General features: G+C 39.3%; 1 protein-coding gene across 1 annotated transcript in view; it reads left to right on the forward strand.

The window, feature by feature from the left end:
* CAPN7 (calpain 7) overlaps positions 1–26,753 on the forward strand; it is a 51,191-nt gene that overhangs the window by 24,210 nt on the left and 228 nt on the right. Inside the window, 11 exon segments of the mRNA NM_001097443.1 lie at positions 291–437; positions 1,839–1,945; positions 3,030–3,150; positions 16,882–17,026; positions 17,155–17,254; positions 17,815–17,950; positions 18,530–18,605; positions 22,028–22,173; positions 23,422–23,484; positions 24,043–24,173; positions 26,599–26,691. Coding sequence (NP_001090912.1) covers positions 291–437; positions 1,839–1,945; positions 3,030–3,150; positions 16,882–17,026; positions 17,155–17,254; positions 17,815–17,950; positions 18,530–18,605; positions 22,028–22,173; positions 23,422–23,484; positions 24,043–24,173; positions 26,599–26,691 — 1,265 coding nt within the window.

Here is a 26,753-nt window from a genome sequence, read left to right on the forward strand (position 1 = left end):
ATGGTAATTCTATTTTTAGTTTTCTGAGAAGTCTCCTTACTGTTTTCCACAGTGGTTGCACCAATTTACATTCCCACCAACAATGTAATAGGATTCCTTTTTCTCCACACCCTCTCCAGCACATCTTGTTTGTAGACTTTCTGATGATGGCCATTTTGGCTGGTGTAAGGTGGTACCTCATAGTGGTTAGCATGCCTTTTATTTTACCAGTATGAAAGGTGTGGGGGTTTTTTGATAGAATTTTGAGATACTTTGTACCCATTAAGGAAATTAATGTTGTCTTTGTGCAGGTGATAATTGATGACCAGTTACCCGTTGATCATAAGGGAGAGTTGCTGTGTTCTTACTCTAACAACAAAAGCGAACTGTGGGTTTCTCTCATAGAAAAAGCATACATGAAAGTCATGGGAGGATATGATTTCCCAGGGTCCAATTCAGTAAGTAACATGATGGTCCAGGCACAGACTTAGGCTATCTAATATGGCATTTAAATTTGAAAGATTATAGGTGTGATGTATTTGGTTTAAATGAAAACGTTATCATGTTTTCTCCATTCCAGACCCTTCTCTCTCTCTTCCCCACTTTTGAATCCTGAGTGAAATCATTAAGAAATGTTTTTTGTGTAAACATTTAAAAAGTCAGCTTAGCTGATTTTTGACTCTGTGATATTATACATATAACTACCAATAACATCATCAATAATAATTAAAAGTAAAAACCATGATAAGCATAAAATATTTTAAAAAATATTGATCAGTCACCTTATTATGGGAGTGTGTATTTTCTTTTATGAGGTTATTAGCTTATTGTATAGATTTGGTAGTCGGGGAAGCCTGAAGTGTATGACTGTTCTGTTGGGATACAGGGCCAATTAATTATAGCGTACCTTTGCAAAGAAGCCTCTTCAGATCAAAGGGATGTGTCATATTGTCATCCTTTTTTTTTTTTTGATTTGTAAATTCAGGTGCAAGGAGTTTTTTGGTTAGTTTTTCCCAAACTTAACACAACTTAACCTGTAAAATCAAGGTATGAGCCAGTGTCCTTTAGTTGTAAACTACTTATGCCAGAAATTAGACTAGCTTGTATGAGGATCCCACCTCTCAAGAAGTGTAAAAATTACATGAAGTAATATATGCAAATCACCCATTATTCATACCTGGTTAATATCCTTGCCTAGTATCTAGCGTCCTACATTTTTCTGGTTCTTATAATATATGCTAGTTAAAGAATGTGTAGATTATAGGATGTTAAAATTTCTTCCTAGCCTCCAAGTTAAATTGCTCTGTCCTTTAAATATTTTGAGTTTAGCTTTCTATCCATTGCCTGTTAATTTTACCCAATGCAGCTTGGCAAGATAAGGAATGAGCATAAACTTGTAAAACATTAGAAAAGTGATGTCATATTGTAAAAACCCACTAAATGGTGAGTCACTGCCATCATCATCATGAAAGCAGTCTTTTCTTTGAAATGTTTTGAGTTTTCATATTTATCAGTAAAACAATTCTGTTTTATTTAGAAAAAGCAGCAAAGATTATAAGGAAAAGATAAGCTTGTAGTTAAATCCAATAGGAATTTGAGTTCACTAAGAAATTTATTACTAGAGTAACTCTGGTTATAGCTCTGGCGCCAGTTCAGTCTCTGGCCTGGGAAATTCTGCATCCCGCGCATGTGCCCCCCCACCAAAAGTAGTGTATTACTGGTAGAGAACAGCTTACTACCTTCTGATTTATTCCTGTCAGAATCACCATATCAAATCAATGAGATTCAATAACTACCCTGGGGATTTATTCAAGAGCTTGAGAACAATGTTGACATTCCCGATTGTGTTTACCTTGCAGAATATTGATCTTCATGCACTGACTGGGTGGATACCAGAAAGGATCGCCATGCATTCAGATAGTCAGTCTTTCAGTAAGGATAATTCTTTCCGGATGCTTTATCAAAGGTAAACCTCTCCCTTCCCCACCTTTCCCTTTGCCATACTAAAAGAGACTATTGAAAACCATTGTGCCTTCTTTAGAATGGATATTGCAGAGGCTATCATTTTCAGTTACTGGGGAACTTGTGTTTTTATTTTTTTTTTTATTTTTTTTTATTTTTAATTTTTTTTGTCTTTTTGCCTTTTCTAGGGCCGTTCCCACGGCATATGGAGGTTCCCAGGCTAGGGGTCTAATCGGAGCTGCAGCCACCGGCCTATACTAGAGCCACAGCAACTCGGGATCCGAGCCGCGTCTGCAACTTACACCACAGCTCACGGCAACCCCGGATCCTCAACCCACTGAGCAAGGCCAGGGATTGAACCCACAACCTCATGGTTCCTAGTCGGTTTTCGTTAACCACTGCGCCACGACGGGAACTCCGGAACTTGTGTTTTTAAAATAGACTTCACTTGATGCACTCATTCCAGCCAGCCCTCAGTCATCCTCAGTGATGGGTACAGTTAATCCAAATGGTAGGTAACCCAAATATTTAAATCTGGAATATATCATATGGAAAAATCATTTCCTACTTCCTAAGTATTTACGATCTGAAGGAAGGTGGGAAAAGAGAAGAGAATATAAAGAGGAAGGTAGCTTAAACCTTAAATGGGTAATTCACGTGAAGGACTGTGTGCAGTAATACACATCCATTACTGAAACCAGAGAATTCAGTAATTTGATAAATAAAATGATGTGACTTTGGGAGAAGTACATGTAGTATTTCACCTCTTCATCTTTATTTGTAAATCATTTGAAAATTTAGTGTTCATTTTCCTTCATTGATAGGTTTCTATCTAAGCATTAAGTTATCTAAAACTAGGAGGGGAAAAAAAGGAAATGTGATTATTTTTCTGATGTACTGTGAAATAGAAATACACTTCTTATTGAATGTTCTTCGGGGGCGGGGTGGGTGGGTGTTGGAAATAACCCGTTTTAGAAAAGATTTCCAATTTGTGAAACGTTTCATGTAAGCCATGAGACTGAAGGAAAGATGAGGTGCTCTGAGGTTGCAGGTGTCTTTTTCTTTGACTTCTGGTGGGTTCTTTCCAGGTTTCACAAAGGGGATGTCCTTATCACCGCGTCCACTGGAGTGATGACTGAAGCTGAAGGCGAGAAGTGGGGGCTCGTTCCCACACATGCTTATGCTGTGTTGGACATTAGAGAGTTCAAGGTATTGTGTTGTCTTACACTTGTTTCTCTTTTTTCTTGTTCACGATAAGATATTGCAAGGATTCCAAGTGATACATGAGACTTTTCAATACTGACAAATCAAGGTTTAGGCCAAGTTTTAAAATCATTCCATCTGTTTCATTCAACAGCTTGATCTCTACCATTGGAAACTATGAAATAAAAAGAGGGGAAGTATAACGATGGTGGCAGCACAGATACTGATGACAGAACAGAAACTTTTTTCCTCCCACAAAAGTAACAGGGTTGAGGTGAACACACATCCCTCAAGGTTTTTGGGCTGGCTGTTGGCCTTGGGAGTCAGTCGCAGTGTTAGGCCGGAGAGCCTAATAGATATTTAGTAAATACTTTTATGACGACCAAAAATAAGAGAATAGCTGTGAATAAGAAACATGCCTGTGGGTTTGCAAGTGTTTTCCCAGCAGTCCTTACATCCTGTGAGGCTTTTTCAGACCCTTTCTCTGTGTTCAGGTGTTGGAATGGTTGACTTCATTAACATGTTAGGGATTAGTCTTTTTAACTGGCTCTGTCCTCTGGATTAGGAAAAATAAAGATTATTAAGAAAGAACTCTTTTTCCTCGGTGATATAGATCCTAAGCTGTCTAGTTACTGGAAAGCTTAACTAACAGCGTGTTCTAGTTTCTTCTGCTTAAATATACAGAAAGAAATCGAGACCTCCAGCAATAACAGGGTGCGGTACTACTGTGTATTAATTAGACTGATTTTCTTTTTTTGTTTTTTTCTGTCTTTTGTCTTTTTAGGGCCGCAATTGCAGCATGTGGAGGTTCCCAGGCTAGGGGTCTAATTGGAGCTACAGCTGCTGGCCTACACCACAGCCATAGCAACACCAGATCCGTGTCTGCGACCTACACCACAGCTCACGGCAATGCTGGATCCTTAACCCACTGAGTGAGGCCAGGGATCGAACCTGTGTCCTCATGGATGCTAGTCAGATTTGTTTCTGCTGAGCCATGACAGGAACTCCTAGACTGATTTTCTTATGTGGCACGTGGAACTATTTGAATTTTGAAGGCAGTAGGGACCTGCTGCAACATTTTAAAATTTATAGTCTCGAGGCTTTCTAAATCAGCCACCACTGTGGCACCTCCCCCCCAACCATAGAATTGTCTGTTCCTTTAAAAGTGATACAAAAATTGACTACATAAAGCAAAAAATATAAAAATGTATGTGAAATTGAATAAGCTGAGATGTTTGTGTTTGTTATAGGAATGCAATTTGCTGTAAACAATTAAAACATTGGAAATAACAGTTGCTATTATTTAGTAAGGATTTTATTGTTAGAACATCCTGTGCGATAGGTGTTTAAGAAAATGTTTGGCAAGAGATTTAAATTTATATTATGAACGAGTCAATATGAAAGTAAGCTTGAATTTGAGGAAAATTTCTTTATATCATTTACTCGAGAAACTAGAAAAATAACATGTGTAAAGAGAAAAATAGGTACGTATAGTGTGACTTGGAGAAACATTGGAGTTCTCCGGTGGCGCAGTGGGTTAAGGATCTGGCATTGTCACTGCAGCAGCTTGGGTCGCTGGTGTGGTGGGGGAATTTTGGTCTGGGAAATTCTGCATACCATGGGCATGGCCAAAAAAGAAAACAACATATTAAAAACTGTTGAGTTATAGTAAAGTAAGAACTTCAAATTACAGCCGTGTTAAAAATCATTAGCGTTATTCACACAGTATCAATTCCACATGTCAGTTATTCTGTTAGGGCTGTTGGTTTTGTTTTGTTTTTTTAATGATTAAGGCTGTTGTATTTTTTTTTTTTAACATTTTTATTTTTTATTTGAAATGGAGGTATGGTGATACACATTGCAAAGTAATCACCATTAAGTCCAGGGATCACCTCTCACCGTGCGAAGTTAAGACAATATTCTTGACTGTCTTCCCAATATTCTTTTTTTTTTTTTTTTTTTGTCTTTTTTTTTTGTTGTTGTTGTTGTTGTTGCTATTTCTTGGGCCGCTCCCGCGGCATATGGAGGTTCCCAGGCTAGGGGTTGAATCAGAGCTGTAGCCACCGGCCTACGCCAGAGCCACAGCAACGCGGGATCCGAGCCGCGTCTGCAACCTACACCACAGCTCACGGCAACGCCGGATCGTTAACCCACTGAGCAAGGGCAGGGACCGAACCCGCAACCTCACGGTTCCTAGTCGGATTCGTTAACCACTGCGCCACGACGGGAACTCCTTCCCAATATTCTTGACTGAACATCCCGTTTATTCTGTAACTGGGAGTGTGTGCCTCTTGATCTCCCTCACCTGTATTACTCATCCCTCCACCCCATCCCCCCTCTGGCAACCACCTGGTTTTTGTCTCTGTATCTATGAGTCTGTTTCTGTTTTGTTATGTGTGCTCATTTGGTTTGTTTTTCAGATTCCACATATAAGTGAAACCATATAGTATTTATCTTTCTCTAACATTTCACACTTAGCATACTATTCTCCAGGTCCATCCATGTTGCCACAAAAGGCAAAATTTTATTCTTCTTTTTATGGCTAACATTTCATTGTATATATACACACAAGAAACTTCTTTATCCATTCATCTATCAATAGACAGATAGGTTGTTGCTGTATCTTAGCTATTGTATATAATGTTGTAATGAACATTGGTGAGCTTATGTCTTTTTTGGATTAGTATTTTTGTTTTCTGTAGATAGCTACACAGAAGTGAAATTGCTTGATCTGATGGCTCTCCTATTTCCTAAACTTATGAGAAATTTGCATATGTTTTCATGATGGCTGTACCAATTTCCATTCCTACCAAAAGTGCATGAGGGTTCCCTTTTCTTCCCATCCTTGCGAATGCTTATTATTTGTTATCTTTTTTACTGTAGTTATTCTGACAAGTGTAAAATGGCATCTCATTTTGGTTTAGATTTACATTTCCCTGATTAGTGATATTGAGCATCCTTTCCTGTATGAGTTGGCCATCTGTATATCATCTTTGGAAAAAATGTATATTCAGGTCCTTTGCCCAGTGTTGAATTGGGTTATTTTTTATGTTGAATTGTATGAGTGCTTTGTATATTTTGGATATTAACCCTTAATCAGATATATTGTTTGCACATGTTTTCTGTCATTCAGTAGGCAGCCTTTTCATTTTCTTGATAATTTCCTTCACCTTGCAAAATTTTGTAGTATTGATATGATCCCATTACTTTACTTCTGCTTTTGCTTCCCTTGCCTGAAGAGATAGATACAAAGAAAATATTGCTAAGACTGATAATAAAGACCATACTACCTCTGTCTTCCTTTAGGAGTTTTATGTTTTACATTTAAGTTTTTAATCCATGTTGAGTTTATTTCTGTGTATGATATAAGATAGTGGTCCACTTTCATTTTTTTGCGTATTAGCTGTCCAGTACCTAACACCATTTATTGAAGAAACTGTCTTCCCCATTGTATATTCTTGGCACCTTTGTCATAGACTAGTTGGCTGTGTACGCTGTGGGTTCATTTCTGGGCTCCGTTCTCTTCCATTGATATGTGTGTCTATTTTTGTGACATACTGTACTGTTTTGATTATTATAGCTTTGTGGTATAGTTTGAAATCAGGAAGTGTGAGGCCTTATAGCTTTGTTCTTCTTTCTCAAGATTGTTTTGGCTCTTCAGGGTCTTTTGTGCTTCCATACAAATTTTAGAGTTGTTTCTTCTAGTTCTGGGGAAAATGTCTTTGGTATTTCAATAGGGGTTGCAGTGAATCTGTAGATTGTCTTGGACTATATAGTCATTTTAACAATATTAATTTTTCCAATCCATGAGCACAATATATTTTTCTATTTGTGTGTGTCATCTTCAGTTTCTTTCATCAGTGTCTTATAGTTTTCAGAGTAAAGGTCTTTCATCTTTTTGGTTAGATTTATTCCTAGGTATTGGGGACGTGGCTCGGATCATCAGTGTCGAAAAATGAGACATATGAACACGAGGAGATCTCGACAAGGCTCTTTACTTCTGCAGAAGGGCGCGGGTGCTCAAAAAGTGCACACAGAGAGAAAAGACCCTCCCTATTTATTCCTAACACAGGTGATGTGCCTGTCCCCTTCCCATTGGTCAGGTCAGGGCACACATTTTTCTCGGTTGGCTAATTTGAAACAAATTGTTACTGGGAGAAGAGGGAAAGAGGAGGGGGATCACAGGAAGGCATTTCAGGTGAAACAGAGCAAAATGGAGTAACCAAGATTTCCTCTGATAGAAAAGACATTGTGTTACTTCCCACAATTACCCCCTTTCATTTTTTTAATCAAATATTCTTTTCTTCAAACTCTGAGCATTTTTTTGTGTCTCATGCTCTATTGTGTCCATCAGGAGTATATTGGCTTGGTGGGGAGGGGGGGGGTCCCAGTTGCTTTGTTAGGGCAGTTTCTATTAATTTTTTAATAAGTCCCCTGGCACAAGGAATTATACAACATGCAATTAAGACAGGGACATTAACTACAGCAATTTGAGGGGTAAAGATTGAAGCTATTAGTACCTTTCATTTCTTTTTTTTTTTTTTTTTAAACCAATTTTCTAAAAGGTCTGTGAAGGGGTCATTAATACCAGAATTCTCTGAAAGCTCATCTGCTAAGGTTGTTAATCCACATAGGGCCTTGTTGATGGTGCTGTCTGGGGTGTTGTTGGGAATGACTGTACAGCGCTGGACACCAATCATTACACAGACTCCACCCTTTTCTGCCAGCATTATGTCTAAAGCAAGTCTGTTTTCCCATGCCATTTGACTAGTTGGCCCTAGCTAGCGATTCAGCTATTTCTTTAATGGCATCTCTAGTGTAATTAATGAATCTTTTTTGATTGTAAAAGATGTTTATCCAGTCAACATTTTCATTTATGGTTGACCTCCAAAAGAGAGCAGATTCAAACCTGGCAGCTACCTGATTTCTTGCCTTAAATTTGTTTGAAACACCTATTGAGTCAATATAGACTTGGGGGGGGGATCAAAGGACCCCCCCCCCATAGGGCTAATGTCTCATTTCCTCAGGTTTGGCTGAGTTTGAGATGGGGCCTAAATGCCAGGGTGAAAGGGATGGCTGATTGCACCAAAGTACAGGTGCCACTTTGATTTTCTGGAAGGATGCCTGTTTGTGGACTCCCACAATACAACCAGACATCTGCCTGGGGCACTTGGAACTGGGATTTATTGTGCGGGTGATGTAGGACCGGCTTTCACTGGACCTGGTCAGGTTGCCTAAGAAAGTCACCTTTGCCTCTTGTCATTTTAGACATGAGGAGAAGTTGACATTTTCATTTGGCTGCTGAACAGTTCTTGGGGGCTGACCCGCAGAACTTTTGACCTCAGGGAAAAGCAGTGACAAAGGCTGACTGGACTCATTATTTCAAGCCATTTTGTCCTGGAAGCAGGTCATCACACATTCAAGACCCTGTGGGTCTGATGACCATCCCAGAGGAAAGGGAACCGCTTGGGTCTCCGGTCTCCCTGTGGCACAAGTGTAACAGCTGCCTTTGTGTAGTGTGTCCACAGAGTATTTTATCCATTTCAATCACGCATTTGTGTCCCCATATCCTGTTTTCATACTCACAGTCAGCCTTCCTCCAAAGGTGAGTTTTCCGTTTCCTTCAGTTAATAGGGCAGTGGCGGCCACCAACTGTATGTACTCAGCCATCCTCTGGCGACAGCGTCCAGGAAGCAGGGAAGAAAGGCCACCAGCTGGTGATTTTCCCCATGTTTCTGTGTGAGGACCCCTAGCGCCGTCCCCCAGACCATGCTTACAAATAAATGAAAAGGTTTTTCCAAAGGATGGTAGAGCCAGAAGAGGGGCACCTGTCAGCACCTCTCTTAAATCCCTAAATTGTTGTACCTCCTCCTGGCTCCATAGTAAGGAAGGTATCAGGGTCTTCCTCTACAAGCTTGGAAATAGTCCTTTTACATTATGTCCTTTTTAGTATACACAGTCCCCTTGTTGCAGGTTTTGGGGTATCTGATTTTTATCCAAAATAGATTACTGAGATAAAGTTTAGAAAAAAGTTTAGAATGTTCTTTTAGAATCTCAGTTAAACTTTGCAGCAATGTAACATAATAGCAAAGAACTATCTAGGAAGTAAATCTTAGTGATACTGACCACAATTAAAAGAATGAGATTAACAGATTTAGCAAGTTTTCATTGAAACATCTTTCTCTCTAAATTTACTCTCATTTTTATCAAATATTAGCCAAACCAAGACTAATTTATTTGCCAATTAAGACTAGTGTCGACAACCTTGGTCTCATCATTTACGTGAATAAAATTGATCATGTATATATATATATATATATTTTAATTGGCTTTGTTAGAACTTTATGAAGAATCTTAGACTAAGCTTTTAAAAGGCACCTCAGGGCCAGGAAAGTCATGCCAAGGGTTTGTCTTAAAGATTTTTATCTTAAAGATCTTGGTAAATTCCTTCCCTTTTAAAAACCCAGATACCTTGAGATTTTTGCAGACTACATACAAGGTGGCCTTCCTAACTATCTGACAAAACTTCTGGGAACCTGAGAGTTTCCATTCTCTGAAGAAGTCAGGTAGAGAAGAGAGAAATGTTTCAGTTCTTTTTACAAAGGTATAATTTACCAAATTGATTGTTGGGGAGAATTTCTTTATACCTGGAAAACACAGATTAAAAGCCAGTATTATTTTAAATGGAAACCATAAAATTATAACCATATTCACCAGTTCACACAGTCCAGTGTAACCTATCCTTTTTAACTGTTTATGAAATCATCAATTTCCCTTTTAGAATTTTTTTTTTTAATTTCTTACCCAGCTCATCATTAAGGTCTGGAAGGCAGAAACTTGTATTTCTTAAAAAAACAAAACAAAACAAAACAAAAAAAAACTTTCTATAGATCTTCTAGAAAAGGAAACATTTTTGCAAAGGTACCAGACCAGAGTAAAGCCATTAAGTAACAGTGACAAAAGGCTTAAGGCACATTTTACAGTGCAAATTGAAATGAAACTTGGTAACTGTTGTGACATAACAATTTGAAATAAATAGTAAAAAAAGAATTATAACATAGTACCAGTATATATCCAAATTTCAGAAACTTGTAAAAGTTCTAGAATATCTGTATTAAAAACATTATTTATCTATATAATAATTCTCTATGTATTTTAAACATTCCAAATAATTCTAGTAAATTTAACTTTTTTTTTTTTTGAATGCCTCAGGGATCCCTGGAAGCATTTTAAAGTTAGCTGAGTTAAAAGCACTTTAATTGGAATTTGATAGTGTTTATAAATAAATGATTTTTTAAAATTTGTTCAGATAGAATCATACGTTGCTGTGGATAATACTTCTTTCTTAACCAAAGTTACAAGAGATCTCAAAAGCAAATACAGCAGATCACTTAAAAGAACATTATGTAATCTGTTGTCAAAGTAGCATTCCAAGGAAACTTTGTTTTCTTAACAAAGAAAAGCCAAGTTCAAGTTTTGTCCCAGCTTATTTTAAAATTTATTTACTCAGTTAAACTTATTTTAAACTGAGTTCTGACAGTGTATAACCCTTCTCTCAATGTCTCCTTCCCACAAGCCTTCCAGAACTTTCTGTATCCATTAGTTTGTCCCCCATTTTCCATTTAAAAGAACAAGCTAGAAGACAGACTTAACTCTTCTTTTCCCTTGATATAATAGAATTCCATTCCTCATTCCTTGTAACATATACCTTTTATTTCTCTCTTAGTAAGTTCTCTAACAGTTTATCTTTCCAATCCTTTATTTTATATATATATATTTTATTTATTTTATTTTATTTTTTGTCTTTTTGCCTTTTCTAGGGCCACTCCCATGGCATATGGCGCCTTCCCAGGCTAGGGGTCTAATAGGAGCTGTAGCCACCAGCCTATGCCAGAGCCACAGCAGTGTGGGATCCAAGCCACTTCTGCAAACTACACCACAGCTCATGGCAACGCCAGATCCTTAACCCACTGAGCAAGGCCAGGGATCAAACCCACAACCTCATGGTTCCTAGTCAGATTCATTAACCACCGCACCACAATGGGAACTCCTATATTCTATTTATTTATTTGTTTTTACTTATTTTGTCTTTTGAGGGCCGCACCCGAGGCACATGGATGTTCCCAGGCCAGGGGTCCAATCAGAGCTGGCGCCACCAGCCTACGCCACAGCAACAGCAATGCCAGATCCGAGCTGCATCTGCAACCTACACCACAGCTCCTGGCAAAACCAGATCCTTAAGCCACTGAGCGAGGCCAGGGACCAAACCAGCAACCCCATGGTTCCCAGTCAGATTCGCTTCCACTGCGCCTGTGACGGGAACTCCTGACATTGTTTTAACTCTTGCCTAAGTCTGGAATAAGGCCCTGCCCTATCCTTTGGTTTCATTGAGGTGGTGGTCTTTGATCCCATGGGCCAGAGCCGCATGCTTGTGCCTGCGGCCTAACCCTCCTGTTCTGACTCTGAGCTGTGGCAGTGAGCTTGCGCCTGGGTGGTGGGCTCTGCGCCTCTCCCTCTCCCATGTTCCCCCTGCAGTGACAGCGGTGGCGGCTGTGGCTGGAGGGGTGCCAGCGCCATCTTGGGGATTGGAAGGTGGCAGCAGCGAGCCAAGGGGTGCCATGGAGGGGAGGAGGTCCCAGAACGTTCTTGGGTTTCCTCCTCATTTCCCTTTTGGTCCCATGCTCTGAGGGGAGATAAGACCACCAGTCCCTGCCGCCCACAGAGAGCATAATAAATTTCCTCCTGAGACTCCAGTGACTTGTCCTGGACAAACTGAATGAGCAGTTGCCAGACCCAATCCTCGTCTGATCCAAACTTTGGCCAGAAGACGGATGGGGCGAGCATAGGTGTCTGTGTCCAGATAAAACAACAATATTTAATCATTCTTCCCTTCTTTTTGTCCCTCATCCGTGGATTGTCGCCCCAATACTTTAATATCAACCCCAGAGGACGGTCTGGAGGAATTTGTCCCCCTCCCCCATTCGACCCTCCAAATGGAGGGACAGTTTGGGAAGACTTACTCCCCATTTCCCAGGATCATGTTCTGACCCTCTGATTTCATCTGAAATCGCTGGTCTCGTGAGACCCTTTGAGGCTTACCAACCCCCATCCCCCACCACCAAGGAGGTACTCGATTGCACCCACGGTCTTCCCTACCTTGGTCCATTAATGGAAGTTGCCTGGTCATCGAGCGATCTCCCGCATTGTTGAGAAGTTCACAGGTGTGGACTTCTCAGTTTAGGGCCACTGCAACAGGCCGTGGGACGCGTCTCCCCTCCTCGAGAGTCCGTGCCCCAGTGGACCCCAAAACCCGGATAAGCCCCCAAGTCTGCTGGGGACATGGCTCTGATTGTCAGTGTCGAAAAATGAGACACATGAACACGGGGAGATCTCAACAAAGCTCCTCTGCAGAAGGACGTGGCTGTTCAAAAAGCAAGCACAATAAGAAAAGACCCTCCCTATTTATTCCTAACTCAGGTGATGTGCCTGTCCCCTTCCCACTGGTCAGGTCAGAGCACATTCTTCTCGCTTGGCTAATTTGAAACAAATTGTTACTGGGAGAAGAGGGAAAGAGGAGGGGGTCGCAGGAAGCCCTTTTGGCAGAAACAGCAAAATGGAGTAACCAAGATTTCCTTTGATAGAAAAGACATTATGTTACTTTCCATATTATTTTTGATACAATAGTAAATTAAATTGTTAAATTTTTTCTGATAGTCCATTGTCAGTGTATAGAAATGCAACAGATTATATTAATTTTGTGCCCTCCAACTTTACTGAATTCATTTATTAGTTCTTAGAGCTTTTTTAATGGTGTCTTTAGGATTTTCTGTATAGAGTGTCATGTCTTCTGCACACAGTGACAGTTTTCTTGCCAATTTGGATGCTGTTTTTTTTCTATTTTCTGCTATGTTTATGACTTCCAAAGCCATGTTGAATAAAAATAGTAAGAGTAGACATCTTGTTTTCTTCCTGATCTTAGAGATGTTTTCAGTTTTTTACCATTGAGTGCAATGTTAGTTGTGGGCTTATATCCATATATGGCCTTTATAATGTTGAGTTATGTTCTCTTTGTAGCCACTTTGTTGAGAGTTTTTATCATAAATGGATGTTGAATTTTGTTAAAGTTTTTTCTGTCTCTATGATCGTAGGATTTTTATTCTTCAGTTTTTTAATGAAATATTATCACCTTGATTGTTTTGTAGACACTAAACCATCCTTGCATCCCTGGCATATATTCTACTTGATCATGGTGTATGATCCTTTTTTTTTTTAATGATCCTTTTAATGTATTATTATATTTGGTTTGCTAATTTTTTTTTTTTTTTTTTTTTTGTCTTTCTGCCATTTCTTTGGGCCGCTTCCACGGCATATGGAGGTTCCCAGGCTAGGGGTTGAATTGGAGCTGTAGCCACTGGCCTACGCCAGAGCCACAGCAATGCGGGATCCGAGCTGTGTCTGCAACCTACACCACAGCTCACGGCAACGCCGGATCGTTAACCCACTGAGCAAGGGCAGGGACCAAACCCGCAACCTCATGGTTCCTAGTTGGATTCGTTAACCACTGCGCCACGACGGGAACTCCTGGTTTGCTAATTTTTTTAATATTTTCCTTTTTTTTTTTTTTTTTTTTTTGGTCTTTTTGTCTTTTCTAGGGCCGCACCCGTGGCATATGAAGGTTCCCAGGCTAGGGGTCGAATTGGAGCTGTAGCCACTGGCCTATGCCAGAGCCACAGAAATGCCAGATCCAAGCCGTGTCTGAGATCTACACCACAGCTCACAGCAATGCTGGATCCTTAACCCACTGAGCGAGGCCAGGGATCAAACCCGAGTCCTCACGGATGTTTGACAGATTTGTTAACCACAGAGTCAGGACGGGAACTCTGGTTTGCTAATATTTTGTTGAGGATTCCTGGATCTGTGTTCCTCAGTGATTTTGTCCTGTGACTTTCCTTTTTTGTGATGTCTTTGGTTTGGGTATCAGGGTAACGCTGGCCTCCAAGAGTGAGTTTGGACACATTCCCTCCTCTTCAGTTTTTTGGAATAGTTTGAGAAAAATAGGTGTTGACTCTTCTTTAAGTGTTTAACATAATTCACCTGTGAAGCTCTCTGGTCCTAGACTTTTGTTTGTTGACAGTTTTTTAATTACTGTTTTAATTTTAGTAGTGGTAATTGATCTGTCCATATTTTCTGTTTCTTCCTGATTCCATCTAGGGAGATTGCACATTTTTAGGACTGTATCCACTTCTAGGGTGTCCGTTTCATTGGTGTATAATTGTTCCTAATAATTTCCTATAACCCTTTGTATTTCTCTGGTGTCAGTGTTCTTAATGTTTATTAAAATTAATGAGGCTTGTCTTCATTATTTTGGGGTATGTGTGAAGAATTTCCTGGGTTCATCATTTTTATTTTATTTTTGTGGTCTGTTTTGAGATACTTTTAGTTCTGACTTATATTTTAAAACATTTCTGTGTTTATTCAGACTTTTTTCTCTAGAATCTTTTTTGTGCAGGTTGGCCTCACCTTTGACTTGAAACTACTCCTAATCTTATGTCATTTGTAACTTTCTTTACTTTAGTAATATTTTCTTACTAACACTTGAGTAAAAGTGCTGTTCTCTTGTTTGACTGCCTCTGACCCCTTGTGTGTTTAAGGTGTAGATTTTAGTTGCAATGATCCTCATTTGGATCATTTTTTGGCCTCCTCCTTGAGGTGATGGTACATCTCTGTTTTAAGCTGCTGTCTCTAAGTCCAGATGAATCCTGCCAAGGAATTTCTGAACCTATCTAAGGCATTTCCTTTGCTGTCATTTAGAAGTAACTTTGGAAATGGGATGTTTCGTCAGAAACAAGATTCTTTTTTTAGTTCTCCAGCTTTTCTTCTCCTAATCAGGTTCCTCTGAATTGCTGGTTTTCTCTCCAGACAAAAACTTAGTGCCCTTGAATGTCAGTGATACCTGGGACCTGCCTCTGAAAAGCTGAGCAGCAATTTCCTCTTCATTATGCTCCCTTGTTAAGCAATGATAGAATCCTGAAATAAGGAGATTTATTGCTGAACAAGGCTTTATGAAAAGAAAGGCGCTAGAGTTCAAAGTTTGTTGGATGCTGTGTGGCAGGGGTGAAGGTGAGACACAAGTGACATAGAGGAGTAGAACAGAAATTATATTTATGAGATTCTAGGGGATGTGGCCTGAGAGAAATGAGTCTGGTTTGTGTCCAGAAATCACACCTATTCCAGGCGATGATATGCCACATTGAAAAGAATACTTTTTTTTTATGTCTTTTTAGGGCCGCACTTGCGGCATATGGAGGTTCCCAGGCGAGGGTCTAATCGGAGCTGTAGCTGCCAGCCTACATCATAGCCACAGAAATGCCGGATCCTTAACCCACTGAGAAAGACCAGGGGTCGAACCCATGTCCTTGTGAATCCTAGTCAGGTTCATTAACTACTGAGCCACAACGGGAACTCCAAGAATATAATTTTCTAAGTTGACTCCTTAAAATAAGACAAATACTCTTTTGTATTTACAAGCTCTTTTGTTTTTCTGAATCAATGTAATCAACTCTTTAGACACATCTGGTATTTATTGAGCATGTACTATGTTCCATAAACTCAACAGAGACTTCTGAAGAATTTTAATGTTGTTTTTACCACTTGAAGGAGTTTATAGTCACCCTGGAGAGACAAGACTCCTGTATTTGCACAAGTACGAAATGGTATAAGGGCATATTATTTGTGATAAACTAATATAATATGGGTTGTTAGCACTATGAACTCTACAAGAGAGGTAGTATTAAAAGGAGAAGGAAGTACTAAGTGCTAGAGACTTTGCATATGTTACTCCATTTAATCTTAGCAACAACTCAGAGTAAATGATAAAGCTGATAAAAAGTAGAGCTGGAATTGGGGCTTATTTCATTCTGACTCCAAAGTGCATGTTCTTTCATCACTTTAATCTTCACTGTTAGATAGTAGAAGAAACCAAAGAGGATCTGAAAGGAAGATTAGTTGAAAGGGATGAGAGAGGGCCTTCTAGGAACAGGAGCAAGCATGAGCAAGTACATCTAGAGGTGAAACTGAATAAGGATTATTTATGGGCTTGTGAGAGGAAGGACTAGATTAGAGCCAAATCCATGGGGTATGAGTACAGGAAATAGTGAGGCCAAAGTAGAGTGGCTTTAGAAGAACAGGAAATGCTTGCTGCCCTAAGGCAGCACTGCCCAGTAGAACTTCTGCGATGATGGAATGTTTTGTGTCTGTGTTGTGCAATGCATTAGCTACTAGTATACTTGGTCCTTGAACTCTTGAAATGTGGCTAGTGTGACCAAGGAACTGATTTGTAAACTTAATTTTAATTTAAATAACCATGTGTGAGGAGTCCCCTGGTGGCTTAGTGGGTTTAGGATTCAGCATTGTCACTGCTTTGGCACAGGTTCAATGCCTGACCTGGCAACTTCCATGTGCCATGGGCAAAGCCAAAGAAAAAACCAAATCAAAACACGTATGATTTGTGACTATCATATGGACAGCACAACTCCTCTAGGGGTAGGTAGCCATTTACAGTTTTTGATTAGATGTAGGACTCAGAGAAGCGTTGGTTAAGGAATAGTAGTTTCAGGTAGATTTGGAGGGAAAAGAATTGATAATTGCATACTTACTGGAGAATGCTCTAATAAAAATATGATAGAACTGTGTTGCAACTTTGTTATCTCCTGTTTTTTGTTTTTTGTTTTTTAACAGGGGCTGCGGTTTATCCAACTGAAAAATCCTTGGAGTCATTTACGTTGGAAAGGAAGATACAGTGAAAATGATGTAAAAAACTGGACCCCAGAATTGCAAAAATATTTAAACTTTGATCCTCGAACAGCTCAGAAAATAGACAATGGTAAATATCTTTTTCATTTAATAATATTTAATCTTTAAATAATGTGCTTTCATAATATTAAATGTACTTTAACTTAAATCATTTATCATTAAGATTTTTTTACATTAACAAAGACATCTAATTTTTAGGAATATTTTGGATTTCATGGGATGATCTCTGCCAATATTATGATGTGATTTATTTGAGTTGGAATCCAGGTCTTTTTAAAGAATCAACATGTATTCACAGGTAACTTTTTTGTACATTTCAGAATATGCTTTATCATAGTCTCTCTTTTTTTCATTTAAAATGAAATTATTTGGGAAGATTGCTGTTCTATCTTCTATCATACCTACAGATTACTATCATGTAATAGTTATTTCCTTTATATGCTTCTTGGTTATGCTAAAGTTTTTTTAAAAAAGAAAACCTGATGACCTGATTGTATTTGAAACACAACACTTTTTTTTTTTTTTGTCTTTTTGGTCTTTTTAGAGCTGCACCCACGGCATATGGAGACCAGGCTAGGGGTCTAACTGGAGCTGTAGCTACTGGCCTACACCACAGCCACAGCAACACCAGATCTGATCCGCATCTGTGACCTACACTACAGCTCACAGCAATGCCGGATCCTTAACCCACTGAGCGAGGCCAGGGATTGAACCCTCATCCTCATTGATCCTAGTCCGGTTCTTTAACCACTGAGCCATGACAGGAACTCCCGAAACACAACACTTTTTAAAGTAGTGTTTCATTTTAGCGCTATGATAAATTTAATTCTTACTGTCTTTGTTGATTTTGTCTCTTAGTACTTGGGATGCTAAGCAAGGACCTGTGAAAGATGCCTATAGCCTGGCCAACAACCCCCAGTACAAGTTGGAGGTGCAGTGTCCACAAGGCGGCGCTGCAGTTTGGGTTTTGCTTAGTAGACACATAACGGACAAGGTACTGATACCCTTCTTTTGTCCCATATAGGAATTCTTTTAAATATTACTAGACCTTTGTGAGCGAGATAAATAACTTGGTCATCAGCCTGTTTCATTTATATAAATGGCTTGAAAATAGTGTTTTCATAAATGAATGTTTTCCTTGAAGGAAATTGGTATTTTGTAATTATAAAAATTCTCATACCAGAATCATCTCTGAAGAAAAATATGAGGGAGTTTATGCTTTCCAGTGAGGGTTTTAGTGTTGATTATATGTGCTTTAGGTTTTAAGAATATTAACATTAAAATATGTTGAAGAAGGTTTGAAAATGTTGATTCATTGGCCTGGTATTGTAAAAGATAACCACAATTTTAATGGTTGCAGAGGTTTTTGTTTTTAGTATATTGCTTCTAAATTTTAGTATATTTCAATGTGGTCATCTATTGAAATGACAGTTTAATTCAGAAAAACATTTTTTATGGCACTAAATAAAAATGCTCTTAAAATTTGAAGTAATCTCCTTCCTCTCCTGTTCCCCATTCCATACACACTTTTGAGCCCATTTTCCTAAACACATTGTGTTCTTTGTGCTTTCAGGATGACTTTGCAAATAATCGAGAATTTATCACAATGGTCGTATACAAGACTGATGGGAAAAAAGTTTATTACCCAGGTATGTTTAGTAAATAGACATTCAAACAAACATTGAAATTCTATTTGTGTGGTGCAGTTGAAAATGACAAACTTTATATAGTGGAGAAATTAGTAAATTTGCTGATAAACTGATCGAAACTACCTTAGTGTTTTGTTTTGATTCATTTTTGCTTTAGAGACCTCAGGAACTTGGGATTTCGACACCCTTGCGCATTGCTATCAGAGCTTTATTTCCAAAATTTAAATCAAAACCTTTTTCTCTGGTCAGAAATTCTGTGGTTCTCCATGGACTCTTGAATGAATCTAGGCTCTTCAGTGTGGGGTCTAAGGCTCGTTATATTCTGGCCTTGGCCTTGTTGACCCCCTGTATCTCATGCCCCATCTCTTCCCAGTATCCTCGGCACGGGACTGCCCACTCCTAGACACATCATACCCTGTTGCCCTTGCACCCCTTTTCACACAGTTTCTTCTGCCAAGAACCTCTCTTCTCCCTGCCCTCCGCCCACATACTCCTTTTACCCTATTCTGAGTAATGAACTTGGTTAAGATCCAGCTTGGGTTTTTTCCCCTGTGATAGCCTTCCTGCCAGGCAAAGTAAATCTTTCCCTCTGCAGAACTCCTCAGGCATTAACATTTTGTTAACATTTTGATACTGTTTCGCTTTCATAATAAAAAAATTTTTATCACTTACTATATGATAGGAACTGTTAGTTTATGTTCTAGTCCGAGAGACAAATAATGAGAAAAACAACAGAGAGTGATACGTGTGTGTAAAGAAATAAATAGGATCACATGTTAGCGACTGCTTGGCTACTTCGGTTGCATGGCCATGGACAGCTTCTGAGAAAGGATAAGACAAGAAAAGATAATGACAAACAGGCATCAGTCTCACAGAGAAACAGAGGTAAAATCATTACAAGCAGAGGAAACAGCAAGTCCAACCTTAAAATGAAGAAAAAATAGTGTTTTCTGGGAACAGAGAAAGGCCAGCAGGCCTAGGGAGGTGTGGTGTCAGAAGTGGTCAGAAAGCATGCAGACAGAGAGCACATGAAGGCACGAAAGCCACAGGAGGGGTTTGGATTTTATTCTATATGCAGTGGGAAATCTTTGAAGACTCTTAATCGGGTAAGTGACATGATCTGTTTTTTTTTTTTGTTTTTTTTTAACAAAATTCTTTGTAGAATATATAGGAGGGGACGAACCATGGAAGCCGAGAAATCGATTAGGTATTTATGTATGTGAGAAATGATGGTGGTGTAAACTTAGGGTGGTGAAGAGTTGACAGATGTGGGTCAGGATTGTCAGGACTGTTGGGTTAACACCGAGGCAAAGAGGAATGAAGAATGATTCCTGGGTTTTGTTTGGGGTTTTTTGCCTTAGGCAATAGAACATTTACTGAGACAGTAGGTGTTGGTGGGAGCAGGGGAGGCAGCAGGAGTTGTTGTGGAGTAAAACTAAAAGTTAATTTTGGGTTTTGTTAAATTGGAGATGCTCTTTACCCATCAAAGTGAAGGAGCCATGTAGACAGTTGGGTCTTTTAGTTCTGGGGTAAAGGTTAGAGCTGCAGAAACAGGTCGGGGAGTCGGGGTAAGGTACACGAGTCACGTCTACAGAGTCCTGGGTACACTGATGAATACCCAGTGCCTGGCCCTTGGACTCTGGCATCTTAGGTTGAGCAGAGGACAGTTTATCTCAGAAGAATTTGAACAGAACACCTGATCACATAGCGTAAGGTTTCATGTAACCCGAGGGAGGAAAACATTCCATGGGGAAAAGAGTGAAAATTGCATACACTGCTGTATCTGAGGTCCAGTGAGACTAGGTTAGAGAAGAGACTGTTGGACTAGCACCCTGGCAGCATCACTGGCTGGGCCGGAAGCCCAGGATGAGTGGTTTGAGGATGGACGAAGCCATCACCCACAGTTCTTGAAAGAAGGCTGTGCAGAGAAATGGGCAGTGATGAGGGAGCTGGGGTCCCAGTGGTTCTGTCAGGTTTCATCTTGCTCGATCATAGGAAAAGATGGCCTTCTCCCCAGTTATGCTGTGTGGAGGGCAGTCACTGCTTCTTACTAGCTGGTATCTTGAGATTTTCTGGAATGGGCATGGTATGTAGGATGACAAATATCCAGTTAAACTAGCCAAATTTTCCATTTTTCACGTTGGTCATTATACAACCAAAAAAAGCACAAATGCTGTGTGTATCCTTGTAGCATGGCTTTTGAATTTCAAACAACCTGTTACTCTTTTTACTTGAATTTTTTATTAAAACAGTGCTTCATCTCTTATACATTGTGACTTTGCCATTTCAGGGTACTTTCTGGTTTACAGTTTATTTTCATCACAGCACTCTGAGGTAAATTGGACAGGGCTTATTTTTCTCCATCTGACAGAAGAGTAAACTAAGACATAGGTCAGAATCTGTTCAGGGTCACAGATATGCCTGGTTTGTATTTTTTTTAACCCTTCACACCAGATCACACCACCTAAAGCATGAGAGACTTACTGCCTATTTAAGATACTAAAATGTTTAGTTTTCCTACAAATCACATTATAAGTGTTCCTAAATAGGCTGAGTGATGTAGCGTTGATCCTAAATGACGTATCTTAATTGATATGCATGAAGTGATTTCATTGTCTTGATTCATGAGACTGTCAGAGAATGTATCAGGTAGCATTGTCTGTGATGGAAACATACTGGAAATAATCTGAATTAACATATCGTCTGCATGACTCAATGGGGATGTATAGATAAAATGTGTCCTATTCATGATGGCATATGATATTGCACACACATATCCTTTTAAAAGGAATAAACCATATCTATGTATCTCAAAACGTGTGGAAAATGAAAGACGGAAAACAAGATATATACTATCTGATTTTTTTAGTTATATGTTCACAGAAATAACATTATCCATTGTTTTTAGGGGTGTGTGTACATGTGTATGTGTGTGCGTAAGTCTGAAAAGATGCCCATTGGACCCTTCAGAGTGGAATGGCCTGAGTCTTCAGGGTGGTGGTTAAAAGGAACTTTGTTTTGTAAAGAAGATAGTATGACCAAACCGTGTTTATTCTGAGTGGGAGGGAATGTAGATATATGTTGTTATACTTCTTTATATCTTCTTAAAACTTTCCTCAAAAGAAAAAAAGCCAATCTCTATTTTATAGTCCTCTCCTGGGAGAGAGAAATGCAAGATAGAGCAAACAGCAGGGATTATCTTGTACCTCACTGAATGTACTCCGAAAGATTGCTTTTTGCTTATTATAACTACTTAAAGTTTTAAATTTTGTTAAGTTTTAAATTGAACTTGTAATTCTTTATACCATTATATTTTCAAGGTAGAAAAGGGATGTCCAGCCATTGAATTATTTTTCCTACCATCAAACTTAGATTTTAAAACTAAAGGCCCGTCATCTGTAAACCTACTTGTTTATTTGCAGCTGACCCACCTCCATACATTGATGGGATTCGAATTAACAGCCCTCATTATTTGACTAAGATAAAGCTAACCACACCTGGGACCCATACCTTTACATTAGTGGTTTCTCAGTATGAAAAACAGAACACAATCCATTACACAGTCCGGGTGAGTAAAGCAATGTATCATGACAAAGCAATAATAGAAAGTACGTAACATGCTCTGCTTTCTAAATGGGATTATCTACAGAAAAAGTGTATTTCTGAAAATTGATCTTTATATATTGTTGAGTGTGATCTTTATATATCTGTATAACAGCTTAATAATAAATTATGATGCTTCTTGCAGAAAATAATGCTTTTGATCAGTAACGTTTTTCTGTGAATAACATTTTGGGCTTTTTTGGGTTTTTTTTTTTTTTTTTTTTTCCTTTTTAGGACCACACCTGAGGCATATGGAGGTTCCCAGGTAAGGGGTCGAATCGGAGCTACCGCTGCCAGCCTATGCCATAGCCACAGCAATGTCAGATCTGAGCCGCATCTGCGGCCTACACCACAGCTCACAGCAATGCTGGATCCTTAACCCACTGAGTGAGGCCAGGGATCAGACCCGCAACCTCATGGTTCCTAGTCCGATTCGTTTTCATTGCGCCACAACAAGAGCCCCTGTGAATAACATTTTGAATGAACATTTTAGTTTTCAGAGTAATAATTAATCCCGAGGTATGTTGGACTAATAGATTTACAGAGTAAGCAATAAAAACTCCTTTCGTCTACATAGTCCTTTTATTTGCTTTAAAAAAGAAGACTTTGAGGGCGTTCCCTGGTTGGTGCAGTGGTTTAGGAACCTGGCATTGTTCATTGCCGTGGCTTGGGTGACTGTTGTGGCTCTGGTTTGCTTCTTGGCCTGGGAACTTCCACATGCTGTGGGCTCACCGCCATCCCCCCGCCCCCTGCTGCTCAAAGAGAAGACTTTAAACTTAGTGAAAGGAAATCAGTTGCCTCTAAACGTACTGCTCTCATTCATCTGGGAAGGTCACTGTAATTTTGTTCTGCATAGATTTGTTTGCCATAGATCAGTAAAGAAGCTCAATTTGAACAGATTTTTTTTAGTGACGAGGGGACATTGAGGAGCTGCATTGGGAATAAAGAATGCTTTGTTCTGCAGATGCAGAAGCCAAGGCCTAGAGAGATTGTGGTGTGTCCTGAGTCACACAGAGTGAGCAGAGAAAGCCAAGACAAGACCCCTAGCTGCCCAACTCAGTTCTTTAATCCTGCCCTGATCCCAGGCTGCCTATAGAATTAGGACTTTTATACAGGCCAACTAAGTTTTTAGCCTTCCAAAACATTCTTTTATCACTTTAGTTATTTTTATAAGTATAAACTTTATCATCATCATAATTTTTTTTAATTCTAGGTATACTCAGCGTGCAGCTTTACTTTTTCAAAAATTCCTTCACCATACACCGTATCAAAACAGGTAAGAGCATTTCTTCTGTGGGTCAGAACCACATTGAACTCTTAGAATTCCCTTTCCTTCTTCTCCTTTTCTCATTTTTTCCCCACATTTAACAATTTGGGGACAGGTGTGCGAGGGAAACGTGGTCTCTAGTCTGGGTTGGAACACAAGATCCCTCATGAGCACTGTTAAGTAATTCTGTGGGGAAAAAATAAATTTAGAGAAAAGAGATTAATGCAGATCTTGGTCAGCGGGGGAGGCCATGTGGATGGACCTTGTGAGCAGAGTTTGAGGTGGATTCTGCAGGGTGGGCTGGACGTGTGTAACAGAATTTGAGGGAGAACTTGGCAGAGATTCTTGGCAGGGAAGACTTGATGGAGGGTTGAGAGATGGAGATAGGGCTGAGAGCAGCCAAGCAACTGAGCTGACATGGAGAGTTACATGCTCTCAGTGGCAAATAAAGCCTGGCAGTCGGGAAGCCCGAGTGGAGAGTTGCTGCTTTTTTTTTTTTTTTTTTTTTTTTAAGGTGCAAAGGAGTTGAAGAATGTGAAGGTTGTTAATACAACTTTGTTTTATTAGATTAATGGAAAGTGGAGTGGTCAGAGTGCTGGAGGATGTGGAAATTTCCAAGAGACTCATAAAAATAACCCCATTTACCAATTCCACATAGAAAAGTCTGGGCCGCTGCTGATCGAACTAAGAGGACCAAGGTCTGTGATAAGTAACTTTCTTAATGTTATATTTAAAATGAGTTTAGTGGAACAAAATAGGGTTTTGAAATACACACACCCACACACACACACATATATACACAGACACACACACACACACACACACACACACTCATGTGGACCTTCGATTTATGGGAAAGGTGGTCTTACAGAGGAATGAGGAAAGAACACTATTCAGTAAATGGTGCTGAAATAATTAATATCCATATACCAAAAAGGTGATGAGATCCCTGCTTCGCATCAAACCTAAAAATCAGCTGCAAGTGGATTAGTAATGTAGGAGATACTAACTTCAGGACCAGGAAAGATTTCTTAAGACTGAATGAGCAACACATTGAAAGATTTGTAAATACCCTACACTAGTAAGAAGAAAAGTCTACAGTTTTTAAAAAAAGAAAACCAAAAATAAACAAAAACTTGAACAGGTATATCATAAGAGAAATTATCCAAACAGCCAGTAAATTGTAAGAGGCAAAAATGTGAAATGTTCCTCAGTGGCATTTAAGATTATAACACAGGTGGATGTAGCAGTGAAAATAAATTACAGCTCCCCACAAGATGACAGGACAGTCTTAGGAATGATGCTGAGCGACAGAAGCTGCACCACAGAATATGAGATCCCACTGGCGTGCAGTTTTGAGCAGGTAAAACTAAACTACATGCACACTTAGGTAGTCAGACTACAGACAGAGCAGGAAAGCGACGACCAGACAGGTGAGCTCTGCCAGACAGGGGCTGTGATCAGAACAGCACAGAGGGACTTTGGCCCTGAAAGGGTTTTGTTGGTCAAGGTGGTAACTCAGGTGTTTGTTCACTTTACAAATCATTTGCTAAGCTGTGTGTTTGTTTTATGTGCATTGCATTATATTTCGCAATTGTAGAAGGTTTAAAAAATATAGGAAGCTATAGGTGTGGCCATAAAAACAAAATACAAGGAATACAGATTTTAAAAGTACTTGCTAGCTTCTAAATAAAACTAGCCTTAATTTTGCCTGCCTGTAAGTACAGACTATTTTGAAAGGAGCCACTAACCCTTTAAGTAAAACTAAGCTATTTTTCTAGACATTTAAAAAACCTTTAGGAGTTTCTGCTGTGGCACAGTGGGTTAAGGATTTGGCATTGCCGTAGCTGTGGCATAGGTTGTAGCTGAGGCTCGGATTCGATCCCTGGCCCAGGAACTTCCATATGCCACAGGTGTGGCCAAAATAAATAAATAAAAACTTTACTACCTTGATAGATGAGATAGGTACCTAATTACCCTTTTGTATTTAATTTCTAGGTAGATTGATCATGTAAAAATGTTTATCAACAACATGTGTTTTTTTGCTTTTCATACACCTGTTCATATCTTTTGCCCACTTTTCTGTTGGAATTGTCGTGTTTTTCTTTTCTTTTTTTCTTTTTTTTTTTCTTTCTAGGGCCGCACCTGTGGGATATGAAAGTTCCTAGGCTAGGAGTCAAATCAGAGCTGCAGCTGCTGGCCTACGCCACATCCATGGCAGCTGAGGATCCAAGCCGCATCTGTGACCTATGCTGCAGCTTGCAGCAACACCGGATCCTTAACCCACTGAGCGAGGCCATGGATGGAACCCATATGCTCAAAGACGCCATGGCAGGTTCTTAACCCACTGAGCCACAGTAGGAACTTCCATGTTTTTCTTAATTGTAAGCATCAGTAAGGGCATGTATGCAAGGGTATTAACTCCTTCATATATTTTAGGTCTTTTTCCCAGATTTTTTTTCTCACATAGAAAAAATTTTCATTTTAAAGTAATCAAATTTATTTCTTCTGGTTTATTTTGCTGTGGGCAGGAACTCTTGCTCTAATATCAAATTAATGTTCACACAGTCTGTCTTCTGGTCCTTTTATGGGTTTATTTTTTACCTTCTATTTTTAAAATCCATATGGAATGTATTCTATATTAGGTGTGAAATATAATTTAACAAATGTTTTTCTGAGTTTTGTCACTTTATCGGTATCCACATAAATAATCCTTACCCTGATTTGGAATGCCTGGTCTATCAAAGGCTATTTACTTCCATAAATTTAGATTTTATTTCCAGGTTTTCTCTTCCGTGCCACTTTTTCTGCCTAGTCTGGAATTCTATCATTTAAATTTAACATTTTTCTGTGGGAGTCTATGATAAAAATATAGTCTCTTCTAAGTAAGTTTAATAAAATATTAATCTTTATGGCTTCAGTTTAAAAATATAAATGGTGTCTTCTGCAATTAATTGAGTAAAAATAGTATGCATGTGTCTCGGAGTACTGCTTCCTCCTACTGAAGCTTCAGAAGCATATACTTAATTGAATAGTCCATCCGCACCTTAGGTATAGTTATTCTGGATATGTATTTGAGACCACCTAATAAACGGCAGTGATTCTGTTCTTTGTAACATCTAGGCAATACAGTGTTGGGTTTGAAGTTGTAACTGTTTCTGTGGTGGGAGACCCCGGTCCTCACGGCTTCCAGAGGAAATCTAGTGGTGACTACAGGTAAGATTGGCACTTTTATCTAATGTATACTTTACTTTCCATGGCATCACCTCCTACAAACC

This window comes from Sus scrofa, chromosome 13 (assembly GCF_000003025.6).
Source record: "Sus scrofa isolate TJ Tabasco breed Duroc chromosome 13, Sscrofa11.1, whole genome shotgun sequence".
Taxonomy (NCBI): Eukaryota; Metazoa; Chordata; class Mammalia; order Artiodactyla; family Suidae; genus Sus; species Sus scrofa.